Source organism: Phaseolus vulgaris, chromosome 5 (genome assembly GCF_051622355.1).
Source record: "Phaseolus vulgaris cultivar YP4 chromosome 5, ASM5162235v1, whole genome shotgun sequence".
NCBI classification, from domain to species: domain Eukaryota; kingdom Viridiplantae; phylum Streptophyta; class Magnoliopsida; order Fabales; family Fabaceae; genus Phaseolus; species Phaseolus vulgaris.
The window spans coordinates 1531037-1550581 of NC_143502.1; the positions used below are offsets into that span (position 1 = coordinate 1531037).

General features: G+C 31.6%; 3 protein-coding genes and 1 long non-coding RNA gene across 9 annotated transcripts; 2 read left to right on the top strand and 2 right to left on the bottom strand.

Moving 5' to 3' along the window:
- Positions 1-737: 737 nt before the first annotated feature.
- Positions 738-5028, bottom strand: LOC137834715 (Ribosomal protein L18e/L15 superfamily protein). Of its 6 annotated transcripts, none has more exons than XM_068642871.1 (5): positions 4845-5028; positions 3712-4124; positions 2075-2158; positions 1890-1979; positions 738-1401 (listed from the first exon to the last, which is right to left on the bottom strand). In XM_068642871.1, the coding sequence occupies exons 2-5, from the start codon at positions 4111-4113 to the stop codon at positions 1135-1137; spliced, it is 843 nt and encodes a 280-aa protein (XP_068498972.1). In that variant the 5' UTR covers positions 4114-4124; positions 4845-5028; the 3' UTR covers positions 738-1134. The 6 variants fall into 6 exon arrangements, with proteins under 6 accessions (XP_068498972.1, XP_068498974.1, XP_068498973.1 ...); XM_068642873.1 differs by having other exon boundaries at positions 4837-5025; XM_068642872.1 differs by having other exon boundaries at positions 3712-4129; positions 4837-5021.
- A 782-nt stretch (positions 5029-5810) lies between these two features.
- LOC150027413 (uncharacterized) lies at positions 5811-7020 on the top strand. Its single transcript, XR_016520751.1, has 3 exons — positions 5811-5952; positions 6105-6179; positions 6964-7020. It is a non-coding gene; the product is annotated as an uncharacterized LOC150027413 (long non-coding RNA).
- A 2593-nt stretch (positions 7021-9613) lies between these two features.
- LOC137836195 (RING/U-box superfamily protein) lies at positions 9614-10286 on the bottom strand. The gene is given in 2 exon segments (XM_068645047.2): positions 9614-10236; positions 10239-10286. Coding segments are annotated over 2 exon segments (525 nt in total). The 5' UTR covers positions 10264-10286; the 3' UTR covers positions 9614-9736.
- A 2537-nt stretch (positions 10287-12823) lies between these two features.
- LOC137834717 (putative choline kinase 2) lies at positions 12824-19545 on the top strand. Its single transcript, XM_068642875.2, has 9 exons — positions 12824-12973; positions 13978-14883; positions 15153-15274; positions 15460-15655; positions 16656-16773; positions 16870-16917; positions 17179-17279; positions 17954-18080; positions 19331-19545. The coding sequence occupies exons 2-9, from the start codon at positions 14056-14058 to the stop codon at positions 19432-19434; spliced, it is 1644 nt and encodes a 547-aa protein (XP_068498976.1). The 5' UTR covers positions 12824-12973; positions 13978-14055; the 3' UTR covers positions 19435-19545.

Here is a 19545-nt window from a genome sequence, read left to right on the forward strand (position 1 = left end):
GTCATCACATACCATTTTTGGGGGAGGGCATTATTTTATGCTTTTCTAATGATAAAAATGACTATATTAGAAGAAAGAAAAAAAGACAATTTAGAAGACCAAGAAATCCTCTTTAGAAGGATGAAAGAATGAACTATAAAAAGCTCATCTTAGAAAAGTAAATTTGTCAAACTGTTTTCATTTACCAAAAACACCTTTTAAAACCTCATAAGCTGAATGCCACAAAGAGGCAAATAAGAGTGTTTTATACCATACAAAGGATTTATTATTAAAAATGTTGGGGTTTCTCTCACAAGCTGATACACCAAAGCTTAAAATGTTGTGACTCATAATACAAGAAAAACTATAACCATCCACCACCTACTTTCTCTTCCATCTCATTTCCACCCAATTTTCTTCCTATCCCTCTCTTTCTTTACCATTACATCACTTTCCTCACATCTATCACATCCACTTTCTTTACCACTTCCTACCAGAACTTTAAGGGGCTCATAAAACAACCTTCTTCCTCTATCTAGAAGTTTGTACTCGTACAGTACCAAATACAAAAGAAATAGATATCTACTTGAATGCTAGGTGGATAGTTCGAACCTTTGTAATAAGTTACTAAAGGTGTTGATTTCATCTCAGAAGTGTTATTCTGCAAGTTAACAATCTTTAAAGAATATTTACTTAAAAGCTCTCAGTGTAATGAAAAGAAAAAACAACAAATAATATTTATTTACATGTATAATCAGTGGATAATGACAAGTCGTGTATTAATAGATTCGGATTGAAACAATCGTCCATTTATGAAAATTCAGGGGAGTCATTTTGACAAGCACCATCCATACCTGGAGAAAAGTAAACAGTGAAGAGTGTTCCTGCAAATTACCCTTAATGAAGAGGCTAAGATTCTATTCCCAGCAGAGACAGTAACCTAAGGCTCTTTTCAATCGAGTGACAGAGATCAAATCCTTGAAAGAAATAAAATAATAAACAAGATTTTCCCTTTCATTTGTCCCCAAGGAATTCATTTATCTCATTCTGAATTAACAACCTCACAATGCATGAACTGCATGAACAACTTGAGAGCAAGAGGTACACCATAGAGAATTACAAAATTTTAAAAAACAGTGCCCACATATTAGTTATTTAACTAAGTGGCTGAACTGGAAGATCCTTGGTTGTTTCAACTAAAAATGGAATTGGCTTTGTTGGTGCTGGCAACCGACCAATGCTATCAACTTTATCCTTTTGCTTTGGAGGAGGTCTAGCAGCTTTAGGCAACAATCTTCCTTTCTTTTCAAACCACTCAGGCTTCAGCAGTGCCCTCAAGCCCAACTTATTGTAATACACCCTTCTCACAGACCCACCAGCTCCTTCAACTGCTTCCTTAGCCCTAACAGTAACCCTTGATACCTGTAGAATCACTGTGTTAAATTATACTATGGTATTTAAATCTTAACATTTCCAATTCTAACATAAATCTCAAACAACAAGAGTTTGTTTATACGAACGTACAAGAAGAAAAAAACAAGGTAAGAGAAAATTAGCCCATAAACTTTGAACATACAGTATATTACCAACTTTATCTGTAACAAATGCTAAGTTAGACACCCTACAATCCATTGTACCATTTCAATTACCGAGGTAAAATCTTGCTGCGCCCAGTTAATTTATGCTGCTAATGGAGAAAGAATTTCAAGCCACCGTCTAACTAATCATAAGGTATTTAGCATAAGAAAGAATGATGATTAATTATGTATATGACCGTGGTGAAATTTAAGAAATTAGGTAGAGATAAGTTTAAAAACTGATAAAAAGATATATTTCGAAAGTTAAAACTTAAGAATCAAAAAGCTTGATTATGATCCTCAAAACACGTATAGCCTTCATATAAAGTCTACCTCTAGATGAATTGGCCACTTGATCTGCTCGGAACCACGCCCCATCAATCTCACTCCATCTTTCGCTTGCTTCCCAAGTACCCCAGCATCCTATGGTAATAATAATGACCACAAGAATGAGAGGAATCACATGAAGCAAAAACAATTCCAGAAGAACTGAAAAGGTGAGGTAGCAGTTATAAAACCTTGAGTGTTTTCATTGTAATCAGTTCGGAAGAATCTATCTTCCCAGCATTAATAAACTTTGCAATTCTACCCAAACCTATTGGCTGCAGAAAAATATGCATATATTTTTTAACAATGTAGACATATAAATGACTGATAGATTAAGGGTTGCAGAGATTAAAATAAGAACAACCAAATCAAAATCAACATAAAATTGAATAAAAATGAGCTACTCAATGGTCATAAATCCAAAGTGAACTCCGACAATCAAGGTATAGAATACCTTACTACAAGTTACAACAAGGTCAGCATTCACGTATAAACAGTTAAGATATAGGGAAAATCCCTTGAATACAGTAAACTATAAACTTTGAAAAACATTTGCAGATCACAATACTTTCAGTGAAAATCATGTTTGGGAAATGTCGCCTGGAAAATAGAGGTTCATATCAATTGAGTTGAAACCAACTTAGCCACTGGACATATATTCACAACAGGAGGTTTCAGAATCTTGAAAAGAAAATTAGCATCAGAGATATTATTTCTTGTAATTAAAAATAAAAACACGATATCAGCATTAAGCATATCAATATAGCTTCGCAGTGTCAGGGAATGTTTCCCACTTATAATTTAATTTTTAAAGAGGGAGAAAATACAAAGAGAGGGAAACCAATAATGATGACAAGAGATTGTGTTTGGAGTGGGAACAGGACAGAGACGAAAGGAGAGCAACCTTTACAGATGTATCATAGAAGGGAAAAAGGGGGTAATTTGTAATTAGTTGTAACCAGGTAGTTAGTTATGTGGTTTGGGAGTAAGGACCTAATAAATAGGTCCTCAATTGTAGTTAGGGCTTTTTAGCTTTTGTTTTCTAACATTGGTGAATCTGGTTTTTTCAAAGTGAAAAGGAAAGTGCTCCTTTTGGAGGTAATATGGTTTACCCTCCCTGTTGTTTTGATTGTTGCGATGAATACTATTCCTTTCAGTCACACTATTTTGTGACACAGAAAGCAATATTGTGTTAGGCCTTCTGTTTTTGGTTTCCAACAGATTGATCTTACACACACAAACTCAGGGAGGTTTAGTTAATCTTTCAAAAACATAACTGCCTCAGAACTCTTAGATCATCCTTGTGATTGTGATATTTGAAAATTGCATCCAAATGTTATGGATTGTGCTCTGAAAGACTACTGCTATATATCCCGTGTCCATTGGTAGCTCCAACTACTTGAGATGCAGTCTACTTAAAGACCACTATAGCACTATTGCATAGCAGAATTTCTCAAATCCATGATTGCAATTCTGTCCCTGTAGACTGCTACTGTTGTTGAGGTTGTGGTATGAGTCTGTATCCTATTGACATCTTTTTTAACAAACAAGTCATCAGCCAATTGAACTTTTCACTCAATAATATCATGCTAATTTTGTGTTTTATTTTTATTTGTGCATATCTTAATTTCTAACATATATATTTGATAAAAATCATATATTCTAACTGTTACGTAACTTCTGCTATAAGCTCGCAAAGCTATTATCCACTTCAGAATTGAATCCGTAAAAAAAGATTGAGCACACCAAAAGAAAGTATGTAATTTTGGTTTTCCTTATGTTATGCATCAGACAAAAATAAACTAGAAATATAAAGATGAAAACATACCTGAAAAATGAGGCTAAATGGGTTCTTGAACCCACGTTTGGGTAGTCTTCTGCGAAGAGGAGTCTGGCCTCCTTCAAAACCCAATTTTATACCTTTTCTGGCTCTCTGACCCTTGTGACCCTTCCCAGCAGTCTTACCCTTTCCAGACCCAATCCCACGCCCCTTCCTCGTGGGCTGTTTCCTGGGAACATTATCTCTCAAATCATTCAAGCTCAGAAGACTGTACGCCCGAAAACCTTGAAATTCTGGAAATTCATTACGACTAATTGTTCGATGAGCATTGGGAGAATGAGGGAGCTGAAAGGGTTGAAATTGGATAGAAGGGTATCTGAGAATGGGTTTGCTATGATTTGAGCTTCTGATGATTGACGTTGAGAGAACAGATAACCTTCGTCTAATCATTTTTTTCTACTCTAAACTTTCACGGACAAAAAAAAAAGTGTTAATTTCCAATGGCAACAGCTTCTTAGGAGAACCAAAACAGGACAAAATACAATGTTACAAATCACACTGGGAGAGAAGACACATAATCATTACAGATCCAAATAAGGCCAAATCACATGAAATGAAACACAAGCTACCAGTGAAACGAAAGTTCATGCTACATACCAAATTCAAATGCCAAAACATGAGACCGGCCTTACATTACAACCAAAACTCAAATCAATAGCCTTTAAACATACAACAAAAACTGAAAACTAAGAGAATTCATCCACAAAATCACACAAACCAGAAAGCAGGATGGAAAAAGGGACCGCTCACAAACTTAGGCAATAAACCAAATACCACATAAGCACTCATCATAGCTAAACATTTTACCCCTAAAAAAAAATCACCAACAAAAACAACCCAACCAAACCGGAATTCGCACTGGCAACAAAGTTTCTTCCCACCAGAGCAATGACATATTGCAGGTGACAGTCAAACATTTTATCAAACAGTTGGTGCCCCAAAACACAAAATCACGATCTTGTGAAACAACGCGCAAAAGAAAAATACCCATTTGCCCCTTCAACCAATCTATCACTCCGAGGCTCTAACCAATCTATCAAAACCAAAACACGAGACTGTCTTTGAAGCTAATAATCACAAAACGAAAGTGAAAGCAAAAGTACTAAAAATCACCCTTTTACCTCCCCTTATGTGAAACGTTGAAAAAAATGGTAGAATGAGCTTCAATGGCGTTTTACTCTACCAGCAAATTCGCACGCAGCAATGTGCCTCAAATTGAAAGCACCAAGAGCTCTACTCAAGGCCTCTGTGTTTCTTCTTCATATGAGTAATCTATTCCTCCTAAAATATTTAACTCATTTTTTTCTTTCTATTAGGATGTGTTATTATGTTTATTTATTCACCAAAATACAAATAGGTTTAATTTGGTAAAATCATAAAATTATTTTTAATTCTTTTCTTTTGCTATAGTTAATTTCTCACAAACAATTATCAAAAGTAAGCATATAACAGAGAATAATTTTATATATAAGTAATTAAAAATAAGGAGTAATTAGTTAATCCTTGACTTTACTCAAATTATATTAACGAATTTAAAAAAAATCTTCTATTACAGTTTAAAATTAACTTAGTCCACTTAATAAAAAAAATGTTATTATGATTTATATTTTTTATATTTAAAAAGTTAATATATCTAATACACTATTCCGAAGTGTCTCTGAGTTAATTGTTTTTACCAATAAAATAAACTTAATTAAATAAATTCATTTTTAACTTAACTCACAATCATAATTCATATGAAATTATTTTAATTCACGTTAACACCTTAATAAGAAAATTGATTAATAAAAATTGTAAGAAATGTATATTTTTTTTAAATAAATGGGATACAACAAAAGCTTCATCAATATTCAAGTTAGATTATTATGTGACCACTAAACTGGGTTTTTAATTTCTAATATGTTAATGCTGCAAATTAGTTCATGAGTAATTAAAACAAAGTTTTAAAAAATGTACGTGATTTTCTCATTAAATTATCATATGACGTCATAAACTATTGAACAATCAATGTAACAGCGTGTTTTTCTAAAGAAAAAAAAACACCAACAGAAGCTTTGCCCCACCACCACCAGTGCCTTTCATTTTCTTTTTTTTCTCTCTCTCTCCAATTCTCTTCTCTCCCTCTCTCTTAATTTCTCTCCCAATCTTCATCTATTTTAGAATCTGATCATACCACGTTGTAGCAGAGGAGTTAAGGAACATTTCTACCCGATCAGATTTTCAAACAGAGTAAGTTCATTTTTACTCTAAATATCCTTTGTTCTCTGTTTTTTTCTTAGGATTTAGTCATCAATCTTGGTGGGGTCAGTTGAGAAGTTTAATCCTCTCAACTTATTATATTATATACTGAAATTTTGTTCTGTTTGGATAATTTGCATTAGGCCCGTAAATCTTGAAGCTTATCCAAACGGTGGGGAATAAAATTCTAAAAGTTGCTTGGAAAGCAAGCAATTGAGGTAAGGGAAGCTAAATTTAATTTTTAATAGCACCCTAGGATAGAAGATCTGAATGCGGAAGGGACGTGGTCCCAATATTCAATTTCTCTTGTAGGGATGTTGTGTGTTTATTTATATTGGGTTGTTTGTTTATATATTATTTAAATTTGTGGAAATATTGGGTTTTGATGATTTAGTATTAAAGTGTATTTTTTTATGTCAAATAAACTTTTGAATATTGTGGATAACTTTTTGAATGATATTGTATGACGAAATGGTATGAAATTGAATTCATACATTTGGGATAATGTATGGACGGATGTTTGTTGTGTATTAAGTATTGATGTCGGGATAATGTATGGACTGATGTTTGCTGTGTATTAAGTATTGATGCCTATGTGGTAACAGAGATCTCCGGGTGGTCAAAAGCTGATGGGGGAGTTCATGCACACCGTGACATATGAGATGCACGGCTTGGGTTGTATTGAACTTACCCTGATCCTTTCTGTTGGATTCGCTGGTAATCTTTGGATCAGGTGTTAGTCTCTGGTAGGACTTACTTAATACGGGTCTTCCGGAAGACGTTGTTTGTTGAATATCTTGAATGTGTAGATCCATGTGAGATCTATGTGATTGTTTTATTGTTGAGATTTGAAGAAGATTGAATAATTTGAGAAATTAATCATGTAACTTGGTTTTCTCTTTTGATTTAATTGTGTATATTATAAAATTTTATTTTCACTAGCTTACCCTTGCTTTTCTTGTTGTGTTTGAACTGCAATGACTGTACTATGTACACGAGCAGATGACCATACAGGTGCAGGAGAGCCTTAGAGGGTTCAGAATCTTATTTTGAGTTGTGGATATGTAAATTGTATTTCTATAAATCCTAATCATGTATTAGGAATGTTTTTGAAAAACTCCAAGTTTGTATAGAAACTGGTAGAACTTTTATTGTAATAGTTATATGTATTTTCCGGGGTGTTACAATCAACGTGATTATAATTATCACTTCATGTTATTACTTAAGGATTACTTAAGTATAGAAATTAAAATAAATAAATAAAAAGTTTGCGTCGATTAAAATTTTGATTAGAAACTAAAAATATTGAAAGGTTTAAGGATAACAAACAAATCCTAAATATGGGCAATAACACATTCTATTCTTTGTTTCTTATCTTAATTATTTTTTAACAATAAATATTAAATTCATAATTAATTAGAGTGGAACCAGATTTAGTAGAACATCACACAAAAGTATTTTAATTTGAAACTGCACTCAATCTACTACTAAAATGATAAAAAGTCTTTTGCAAAATAAAAAAAAATAGTGTGGTTAAAAAAAATATTTCCAAAACTTTTTTTTCAGATTAAATTTTCGGATTTGGATGTATGAAATATATTTTTGATTTTTGGAAAAAAATTTGGAATGTATTTTTAGATTTTGTGTTCTGATTTTTATTTTCAAAATATATTTTTTTGCATTTTGGATTTTTTCTTCTGGAACAAGATTTTAATTTTTAATTTTAATTTTTTTAAATTATAAATAGAGAATAATTTTGATAATTTTGAAAAATGATAGGATGGAGATTAAAATTGATATGGTGAAAGGAAGGAAGAAAGATTAAAAAGCAAAGAAGTTGTAGAAAACAGTTATGAAGGTTTCGTACCATTTTAATGTCTTTTAATGTCACACACTAAAAGTTTATTTCTATAATGTAAAATTTTTTAACGTCTATCACAATTTGAAAAATAATTTTGAGAGTTATATGTTTCAGAAAAAAAAATCATTTTTATTGTATTTTTTATATTTTTATTTTCATGAAAAAAGGTTATGTGAAAAAATTAATTAATGGTCGTAGTTACATTATTGGTTAACCCATAATGTTATCACACACTACCAATGATATCAGATTATGAAAATTCAAAGACCACATTTCTTTGTAAAATTAAGTATTTAATTTTCTCTATACTGTTTCTCTAATTTTTTTTATTCTATTTTAAATGACTTTCACCAACACATCTTTTTAAATAATTAGCTTATACTATCTTTTTAGATTTTTTTCTTTGCAAATTAAGTTCCTACAATTTTAATTACATAATTATATAATTTTGATATATTATTATTAACTTCAAATTTATCATCATTTAATTAAAATACAGACCCAATCGGATAATAAAGTGTTATATCAGTATTTTCATTAAAACTTAAATATCAAATTAATGAATAAAATATCAAATTATAAAAATATTAAAAGTTAAATTCGTGAAAGTAAAACATCAAAATTACACAATTGAAAAATAAAAAAATTAATTCATGAAAGAGAATAAAGAAACTAAATTTGCAAAATCTCTCTCTCTCTCTCTCTCTCTCTCTATATATATATATATATATATATATATATATATATATATATATTTATATACACATTCATATGTTCTATTTTATCTATGTGGCTACTAATATTAGTTTTCTCCTACACTCGTAGTTATATTTTTAAATATATATAAAAATATATTATTTTGGTACATGCAATTTGTATGTTTTATTTTACCAGTGTAGCTACAATTACTGTTTTTCTTCCACGATTTTATTTATACATTTCAAATAAATAAATCCTATAATACCACAACACATAATAAAACATTAATTATTTTTGTGTAATTATCATTATTTTTTAACAAAATTATAGAGTTAATAATACTAATAATATTATTTGAGAAGCCTGAGCTCAACAATATAATGCTTTAGAAGTAACAAGTAACAAGATAAAATTGAAAATAAAATAAATTTATACATAAGTAAAAATTTAAAAATAAAATTGAAGGATGAAAATGATGAAAAAAATAAGAATAAATCGTTTTATTTATTAGGTGTTGATATAATCAAACAAATGAAACGAAAACTAACCTAAAAACCATGAAAATATTGAATTCTAAATTACTTTATTCTACGATTTACACGTAAAAAAAAAAAAATCTTAACCTTCAGTTGTGTTTATAGTGAAACCCCAAAAACTTTTATTTCTGAATCAAATAAAAAACCATTTCTCTTTATTTAATTTATAATTTTTTCGAGGAAATAACAAAATTATCCCTTGACTATGTTATCAAATTGCACCGTTAATATTTTTGTTTTTTAAATGATAAACAATAATGATACATTAATAAATTTAATATTTTATACCTCCACATTATAACTCACAATATTATTATTTTAATATTTTTATATTATTTAATTATAATTTTACTTTTTATTATATATATTTATTTTTAAACCTACAGCAATAATAAAACCATAGTAACTTCAAGATTCTCGAACTATCATTTTCTAATATTTTCCAATAATAATAAAGTAGATATAATATATGTACTAAGGGAACAACTTAGTGAAAGAAAAAAAATACTTATATGTCAGATTCTATCACATCATACAAATTAGAAATCCAGAAAATTCTATTGCTTATAGTTTCTCGCTGACGAAAGAATTAATGAAAACTTAACCGTCACCAAATTTTCTCACTGTAAAAAACACAAAGCAATTAGTTATACAATCAAGACAAGAACGAACGATTGAATCACCTGCCGTGGAAAGCCAGCGGAACGAGCTCCGACAATGGCGTCGGTGACGGTGACGGCAACGGCGAAGGCACCGGAGAGTTCCGGCAGAGCGGACACGTGGCACTCATCTTCAGCCACACGTCCACGCAGTCCGCGTGGAAGCAGTGGTGGCAGCTCGGAACGCAGCGGACGGTGTCCTTGGGAAGGTACTCGCAGAGGCAGATGGCGCAGGGGCCACTGTCGGGCCTGGGGAGGCGGACGCTCTCTCCGACCACGATCTTCGGGTAGGCCTCGATGGCGGGCTTTTCCAGGCCCAGGACGACGGGCCCGGGCCCACCGGAGTCGTGAATGCTGTTATTTTGTTCCGTTTGGTCGTAGTAAGTATTGTGGCGAGAGCGAGGCGAGTTTGATTTGAAGCGGACGCAGGCGTAGGAGGCGAGCATGATGGAGGAGATGAGGACGAGGATGCTGACGGCGATGGCAATGCCGTAGCCGAGACCAACGGCGGCAGTAGTGGTGACGGTGGCGGAGACGCCGCGAACATGAGAGAGAATGCGGAAAAGTTTGGTTATGAAGAGTATTGGGAAGAGAGTGTTAATTGAAAGAGTGAGAGAGTTGAATTGCGTGATCAGAAGCGCAATTCCGCGGGAAAAATTAAATGACTTCGGACACTGAGACATTGACATTTCATTATAATAAAACCCTAATCTAGAAATTTATTAAATATATTATTTGATAATTTTTTTAATTAGATACAAAAATTTATGCCATCTTTTAATTAAATATTTTTTTTATCAAATAACAACAACCTTGGTAGAAACTCATATATATATATATATCATGATTTTTGTAAGTTTCATTTTTCTATGTTAAAGTATTAACTTGAACTCTAATTTTATAAAGTAATTTTAGTTTAATGCTATGAAATATTGATGTTGATATATTAAATTTGATTAGCATATGATGCTCTTGTTATTATTAATTTAACATGTAGTTTATAGGTAAATATTAATTTATTTTAATTTTTTCGTATTTTTTCATTTAAGAAATAAGTTTTTAAAAATATTTACTCCTAGAAATATCATAAAATAGATTAAAGTTAGAATCAAAATGAGTTTGAATATTATAAATTGTTGTTTCCAAAAAAAAAATAAAAATACAATGCACCAAATAAAATGTAATATACACTTAATATGAAACATGTTAGGTTATGCTTCTGGCTCGATGTTTAGTCATTTATGGATCGTTTTCCGACTTATGTATCTAACATTATGAGAGAGTATAATTCAAGGATCTCAATCAATTAACTTTAAGTACTATCAACTCCTATTTCATATTGTACTCATTTTATTTATGTTCTTACTGACTTGAGCGTCGGAGGAGGAACCCCTATCGTTTTTCGAAGGTTTAATCACTTGAAGGGAGACAGTAGACCTATCAGTAGGATTCGAACCCAGATGAAGTTCTGACCATCTGTCAGAGAAAAAAGAACAAGTGGCTCTTGCAGGATTCCCAAGAAATTCTTCGATTTCTTCCGGAAGTAGATGATTATTCATCTGCTTCTCACGTTCCATGAATAGTCGGCACATTGAGGAATATCCAAAAAGGTTTTTAAGGAATCACTATGATTCTATCTCTGTTCGTTCCGTTTGAAAGAGCCACTGCTTTATCTCTCCATCGAATCAAATTAGCCAAACGTGTATGTTCATGAGCCCATGCCAAAGTTTCAATCAATTCCTGCCAGACCACCATTAGAAGCTCATCCAGATGCCGACCGACCTCAAGTTGACTAGAACAAAACATAATTATACTGTTTGAGAAAATATTGATAGGATTAATCATCATTTTATTTTTAAAAGATATCCCAAGACATCTCAAAAAATGAAAAACAAATATATGTATTTAAATTAATTTTGATCGTAATTTTTTTAATGAGATAAGATCTATTTCATACCGAAATACTTTATATATTATTAATTCTAAAAAATCACTAGCATATTAAATCTAGTTATTGAATTAAACCATTTTAATTTATAATATTATTTAGCATTCATTAATGATTTATTTGATGATAAAAATCAAAGTTAGGTGATCCTTTCAAATAGTATCTAATATCAACAAATAACACTTTTAAAAAGATGGTTAAAATATGTAAAATATATGTTATTTATCTATGTTAAATAGACATTAGTAATTCAAAATAATGTTTTCAAAATTCTAAAAGTACGAAAGATAAAGAAAAATATTTTTACATAGACTCAAATAAAAATAATATATTTTATTAAGACTAAAAACAATTATTTGAAAATTTGCCCAAAAAAGAAGTATATATCAAAATAAAAATGCATTCATTTTATAATTTTATAAAGAATAAAAAGGTATTTAAGTCTTTTTAAACTAATATTTTAAAAAATTAAAAACATGTTTAACCTTCTAATTTAAAATAAGATTATTTTAGAGAGTAAAGTAAATCATTGTAATTCTTTACTATTATAGTCAAATATTAAGTTTAGTTTACAAAGTATATTTTTACATTCTGAAATCATTATGTTTCAAGAACCTCCAAAAACTATTTCAAATTTTTGCTTTACTCAAATTAAGTAGAGAGTATTAAACATTATGTTTTGTGACTAGTTAAAAACACTAAATCACCCCTTTTGTTTTTTAATTTTTAATAATCTACTTCTTTTATTTTACTATTTTTATAAATTAAATTTTAATACTTTTAAACTAAATTAAATTTGAATACTTTTTTTTAAGGTATAGTCAATAGTTTAAATTAAGAAAATGACATTTTCCCTATATGAAATTGCCATGATTTTTAATTTTTATGATTTAAAAAATAAAAATATCCTTCATCTAATATCACTAATAGATGAATGGTCCATTTATAACTAGTTTTTGGAAGAAGAATTAGAATCCTTAATTATACTTAATTATAGAAATTAGCAATCTAATTTTAACCCTAATAAAAAAAACAATTGAAATTGAAATTAATGTGTAGCATGCAGAAGCTGCCACTACCACCTTTTGTTTCATTGGCGGTGGAAAAGAAATTAGAAACCCTTCACCTTCTCATATACATATGTATATATAAAGTCCCATTTCCCTCGAAATTCTCAACCGTTACTCTCTCTTTCTCTCTATCTTCCTTTATCTTCATCGAACAACCTCTTCGCCGGCGGTCCGGCCGCCGCCTCGCGGTTCTCCTCCGAATATTCCGTTCAATGCTTCGTCAGCTTTTGTCCGTTCAGGTTCGTGTTTTGCATAATCTTCAATTTACTTTAGTTATTTCCTTATATTCAATGCTGTGTCCGCCTCCAATTTAGCCGTTCAGGTTCGTGTTTTGTGATCTTCATTTCTTTTGGTTCGTTCTTTATATTCGATGCTGTGCCTAAATTATTCGTTCAGGTTTGTGTTTTATTGACCGTCAACTATTCTAATTGAAATTATCTTCAATGCTGCGTGTTTCGCTAAATTTTCTCTGTTTTTCTGGCGTTTTGAAATCTGCCTGGTGTTTGCCTTTTGTGATTACACCTTTCGATTTTTTCGGATGTGTTTTCAAATTTTCGTAAGCAGAGAGCTTAGCTTGTGGAATTAGGGGAATGTGAAGTGTTTTGTTTGTATGTGTGTTTCTGTGTCTATCGAGTTCTTCTTTGAGATTTGAGAAGGATGATGTAATGTTAGAAAATTGTTTGGACGCTAAGAATTAGGATAGAAATTAATCGACACACTTCTCGAAATCGTCTAATTCGATAGATTTTTGGCTTACCAGCTTGATGAATGCTTTTGTAGATATTTTTTGTTGTTGATTGTGTGCCTTTTATCTACTCAATTTTCAGATTTAAAAATTCCGAAGTTTATATTGATTTTTCCCTAATCTGTTGTTTTTTTTTGTAAGAATGGCACCTTGTCATTGGAGTGGTTATTATACAATTTAGGCCTTTTTTTACATCTTTGCTACACGGAAAATTGAATGAGATACTTGCTCAATTTTTACCAATTTCATTGCAAAAAAAAAGTCTCGGGATTAATTTTCTGATTTACATCAGTCTCGAATCATAAATGATTCTGTTTTGACTGACTGAAACACTTATCTGATTATTTATATATGCTTATTTCTCTAGTCCTCCATTCCTTTTTTTCTCTTATCTCTATCAAAGTATCTATTCACCGTGGAAGGAGCTTGGAAGGAGGAAGAATTTCTTGGATATCATTTTGATGATTTAAACGTTTGTTTTTTCAACTACTTTTCCAGGTCTTGAATTCATAAATAAAGGAAACTTAGTATTTTAAGTAAGTCTTTGCTGTACTCGACGTTTTGGAAGCTTTCACAATGAGTGCAGCTGAAGATCTTGTGAACAAAACAGAATGTGGGAAAGAAAGCCAGGAAAACCACACCACAGGTCCTACTGAAAATCCTGTAAAACATAATGATGCTTTTTTTGAAAATCCTGTAAATGACCATGCAACTGGTGGGGTAGAAAGACCTGTAAGTTTCCTAACAGACATGGAACGAAATCCTACAAGTGAACAAGTGGGTATTGCAGGAAATATGGTAAACAACCTAGCAGGTGTTGCAGAAACTCCCGCAAAGGAACACGTAGCAGGTGGTGCAGAAAATTTTGTACCCAATGAAGCAGGTCTATCAGAAAGTGGTGTGAATTACCAAGCTGGTGGTGTAGAAAGTCCTATAAGCAACATTGTAGAAAGTCATACAAGCAACATTGTAGAAAGTCCTATAAACAACATTGTAGATGCTGCAGACATTTCTTTAAGCAACCAAGCAGATGCTACAAGAAACAGCAAAGAAAATGCTGTTGAAACCCCTGTAGCCTGCAAAGCAGATCGCCTTCCGGAAGAAGCACAGGAGATACTGAAATCATTGGCTAGTCACTGGGACGATGTACTTGATGAAAATGCATTGCAGGTGTTCCCTCTCAAAGGAGCAATGACAAATGAGGTATTCCAGATAAAGTGGCCAACTTTGACTGGAGAAACGTCACGAAAGGTTATTGTCAGAATTTATGGTGAGGGTGTGGACGTGTTCTTTGATAGGAGTCATGAGATTCAAACATTTGAATTTATGTCAAAGAGCGGGCAAGGTCCTCGTCTACTAGGACGATTTACTAATGGTCGTGTTGAAGAGTTTATCCATGCACGGGTAATTTGATCTCTTTTATAATTTTAGTGCTAATAATGGTACTCATGTAACTACCTTCGAGCAATCTGTTATTATTTGGTTCATGAATGTAAACTGTAGATTGAACGCATTGCACAACTTCTCTAATCTACATCCGCCTGTGTCATAATTTATCCTGCTACATAAACATGATTTGTAAAAGTTAAACATTGTTTCTTTCTTTTTTTATTGACCTCTGTACACCAGTTAAAAACTAGACATGCTCACATATTTGATGGTGAATTTATCAGACATTAACAGCATCTGATCTACGTGATCCATCCATTTCTGCTCTTATAGCAGCCAAATTGAAGGATTTTCATGATTTAGATATGCCTGGAGAAAAGCAAGTCTACCTTTGGGATACATTGCGGTATGTGCTATTTGAACACCTGATCCAGCATCTCCATTAAAAGTGTACAGAAAGAAAGTTTATATATGTCGAAAAGGCAATAAGAGACCAGCTCTTTTATAAATTTTATTTAAATAATATTTAACACTTCCATATTTTGGTTACTACTAGGTGATTTCTCAAATATTTTTGTTACAATGTTTCAGAAATTGGCTTAGTGAAGCCAAACGTTTATCATCCCCTAAAGAAGTTGAAGCATTTTATTTGGACACAATAGACAAAGAAATCGCCATTTTGGAAAAGGAACTATCAGGCGCACACCAAATGATAGGATTTTGTCACAATGATTTACAATATGGTAACATAATGCTTGATGAAGAGACCAATTCTGTGACCATCATAGTGAGTTTCTGTTTGTGCTAGTTTATGGGGGAAATGATATAATATTTAATGTTTCAAGGGTGCTGCTCTGGATAAATAAGTAGTTTTTCTATAGCAACAGAATTTCTGGCAATATCACTTTTTTTCCTTATATGTTCATAAAGTGATTTTCTCAGTAGTAGCAACTTTTTTGCACTATAGTATGTCTTGTGGACCCAGTTTATCGATATGTACCAAAAGTTATGGAAGAATTATTTGCACAAGGTTACGGGCAATGGTTCAAAAGATTAAGTATGCTTTGTGTCTTGGTTTAAAAATTATTCCTACAAATGTGAATTCAGAATGTAATATTTTCATATTTGATATTTGTTATGAGTTTTAAAATATTATTTCCAGTCTCAGAATATTGTTCATGCCTAAGAATGTAGTAATGCCTTATTCATTTTTTCCCATAGTGAGGGTTGGTAACTGGGAACTTTATATGCTCGTAGGAAAATGGGAAGTCATGTTCTAACTCAATTGTAACTTCTATTTCTACTTTTACTTTTTATATTATCATTTTGAATTGCAGAAATAAATGTATTTTTGAATTTACTCATGAATTATATTCCCGGTTGTAGTATTCCTAGGAGTACCTTGAAATGAAACAAATGCCACCCTAGCCTTGATCAGAAGTGGAAGAAAAGGATCATTACGAAAGAATACCATAGTGATGATGGTATCTTAAATGTGGGTGCAAGACTTTGGGTGATCATAGTTATAGCTTGATAAATGTTACTGTTTCTTTATTACTCATGCTGTCTTCTATATCTCTTGGGAGAAAAGGGAATCTATTTAACAGATGACATGTATGATATGAGATTGTGAATGATGTTATATATCTTGTATTTATTCTTTGTTTTTGTTTATTTATTTAAATATGGCTAAAGGTATGAGAAACTGGTTTATTCTTAGTTATATTTTTAAGGGACCAATGAACCATAGTCAGCAAATATGATTTAACGCCACCTTTTTGTAATAGGACTATGAATACGCAAGCTATAATCCAGTAGCATTTGATATAGCCAACCACTTCTGTGAGATGGCTGCTAACTATCATGCAGAAGAGCCTCATATCCTTGACTACAATAAATATCCTGGTATTGGGTCATGTGGATTTTTATTTAAACTTGTTTTCATTCATGTTATCATTTTCTGTGAAAAGTTAACTTCTATTTCAATGGTTCTCTTGACAGATTTGGACGAGCGTCAAAGATTTGTGTTGGCATACTTGAGTACCTCTGGTAATGGATTACTTCAAATCGCTCTATGATGTTAGAAGATTGTATTGCATCTACCACAAAACATTAAAAATTGGTGTTTGCTTTCAGTTTACTGATATTGATGATCTCCCGCATAATTGGATTAACCAAGTTGTATGGTCCAAATTAAACAAAGAGTAGAGATCAATCATCAATATGTCTTGTATTTGATCACCTGTATAACCATGCATCTTCTTAAGGACTGTAATTATTTGTGCATGAAATTGTGGGTCTCCATTGCAGGTCAACAGTGCAGTGACAATGAAGTGGAGCAGCTACTTCAAGAAATTGAAAAGTATACACTTGCAAATCATCTATTCTGGGGCGTTTGGGGAATAATCTCGGTACATTCAATTTTTCACTTTATTTTGCTTTAAATTATGCTCCTTGGCACTGTCGGATGGGTGTAGCGGAGTCCTTAGTTGAGGGAGAAGTTATTCCAAAATACACTTTCCATAAATGTGCCCTATTCCAATAACTATAAACGTTATGGGAGGGCTGCTAAAAAAAGTGGTGGAATTTTCTGATGGTTTCTTAGAGCAACGCATGAAGGCACGAATAATAGATGTGTGCATTATTTTTGTTGCTAGTGTTTAAACCATTATTACAGCTGATGAAACTAATGGCAATTGAATTTGCTATTGATGAGTCATAAGTTCTGTCGAAAGATTTTATGTTAGGTGTCTTCTACACACTTCTTTTAGGCTCTCTAAAATGCATTTTATTTTGTGAGACAATGACTCGTGTATATAGAAAAGAATAACCCAAAACGTCATAGTGACATGGCAATAAATAATTGCACTGCATGCAGTATACTGTGTTTGAGTCTTTATTATCTTCAAAATTCTCCCATCCGAGGTGCATACTTAGTTTCCACAAGCAAATGTGAATTTCTCTACCTTTAACTTTGAGAAATCCTATGTATATTAAATAGTGCCCACCCCGTAGTAGAGAGGAGGATAGGCATTTTGTTTTAATTATTCACTGCGTTGTCTTCTAATTGATTAACTTGTTTCAGGCACAAGTAAACACAATTGAATTTGACTACAAGGAGTATGCTAAACAGAGGTTTCAAGAGTACTGGGCAAGGAAACCTTATCTTTTAATAAACTCTGAAGCACCTTCTCCGTATAATGTGCCCGAAGGTACAGGTATTTGATTTCAGTTGTTTTGTGTTGCTGCCTTGTGAATAGAATCAATAGATTGCAGCATTCATATAACATTCCAATGACGGTAGTCAAATTTTGTTGTGCGATTCGTAAATGTGTTCCAAATATGGTAGTTGTGTTGTTTGATTCGTAAATGTAAGCAAATAACAGTACAGTGATGATAGTTGATCTTGTTATGTGATTCTTAAATGTAAGAGAGACTGTACATTGACTTAGAAAGTGTTAGCTGATGATGAATACTATTGTTAGCATTACAAGCCATGGAAAATATGAACACATATAATTAGGTTATTGTATCTAATTTTTTTTATGCATATTTTAATATCTTTTTATTTCATTTGAATTTAAGTAAAAAAGTAATTTTTTATTTTATTTTTCTTTCCTGAAACGTAAGTGCCAAAAGTCGTTCTAATAGATTCTATGGGAATTTTAAGAAAAAGAATGAATAATAGTTGTGGTAGGTTTCAACTTTTGTGTTGGAAAGAGTAGGTTGATAATTGTTAGTATTTTTCCTTACTGGTTGTATGATTTACTGCAGTCTATGCATTTTATATAACTTTAATTTGTGGGTTTGTTTGTACTACCATAATTAAGGAATATGAGGATCAATATGATTTAATTTAGTTCTTTAAAAATGGTTTCTCCATATTACGTATCTTAATTTTGTAATCAATTACTTTTTTCTCTACTTATTATTTGGTCTGAATTGCGTTTTTTCTATCGCTACTTTTTCATACTTTTACTTTATTATTTTTTATTACTGATTTTGTTTTTGTTCTGGAAGGATTCGTTAACAGTGAAATTAAGTTTTTATTTTAGATAGTTTTTGAAAAAAATATTAATGATGAAACTAGACAAGAAAAATAATATATTAGTTTCTCAAGACAAAAATATACTTTACTCTATAACTTATCTAATTTTATTGGATAATACATTATTCTCATCCAACAATAATAATGTTTTATTTAATTTTATTGGAGTAATGTATTATTCTCTTCCAAGGGCATTAAATAAAACATAGTTAGATTTTTTTTGTTTTGTTTTTGTTCTTGACATTGTGTTTTAAATTTCTTTAATATATCTAATTTTATTTAATTTATCTTAAAAAATAAGTAAAGGTTCTACATAAATGAAATGTTGGATTGGCTAAGACAAAAACAAATTAAGAAATGGAAATCCTATGTATAAATGTTTTGTGGTAAATAATGTAAATAAACATTTGGCAGGAGAACTAGCATCAAGTGGTCCCAGCCACAGATCAAAGAACTCTGGTATCTTCAGGAAGATGAAAAAAGTATTGGGCCTCGGTTTGTTCAGGTCCAAGGGCTAGGGACAAATTTTTATTTTTCCCACCTCTTTTTTATTTTCCACTCCTTTTCTTTTTTATTTTATCTTCATTTTATCTATGTACATTATCTTTCTATTTTATTTTACTTTCCAA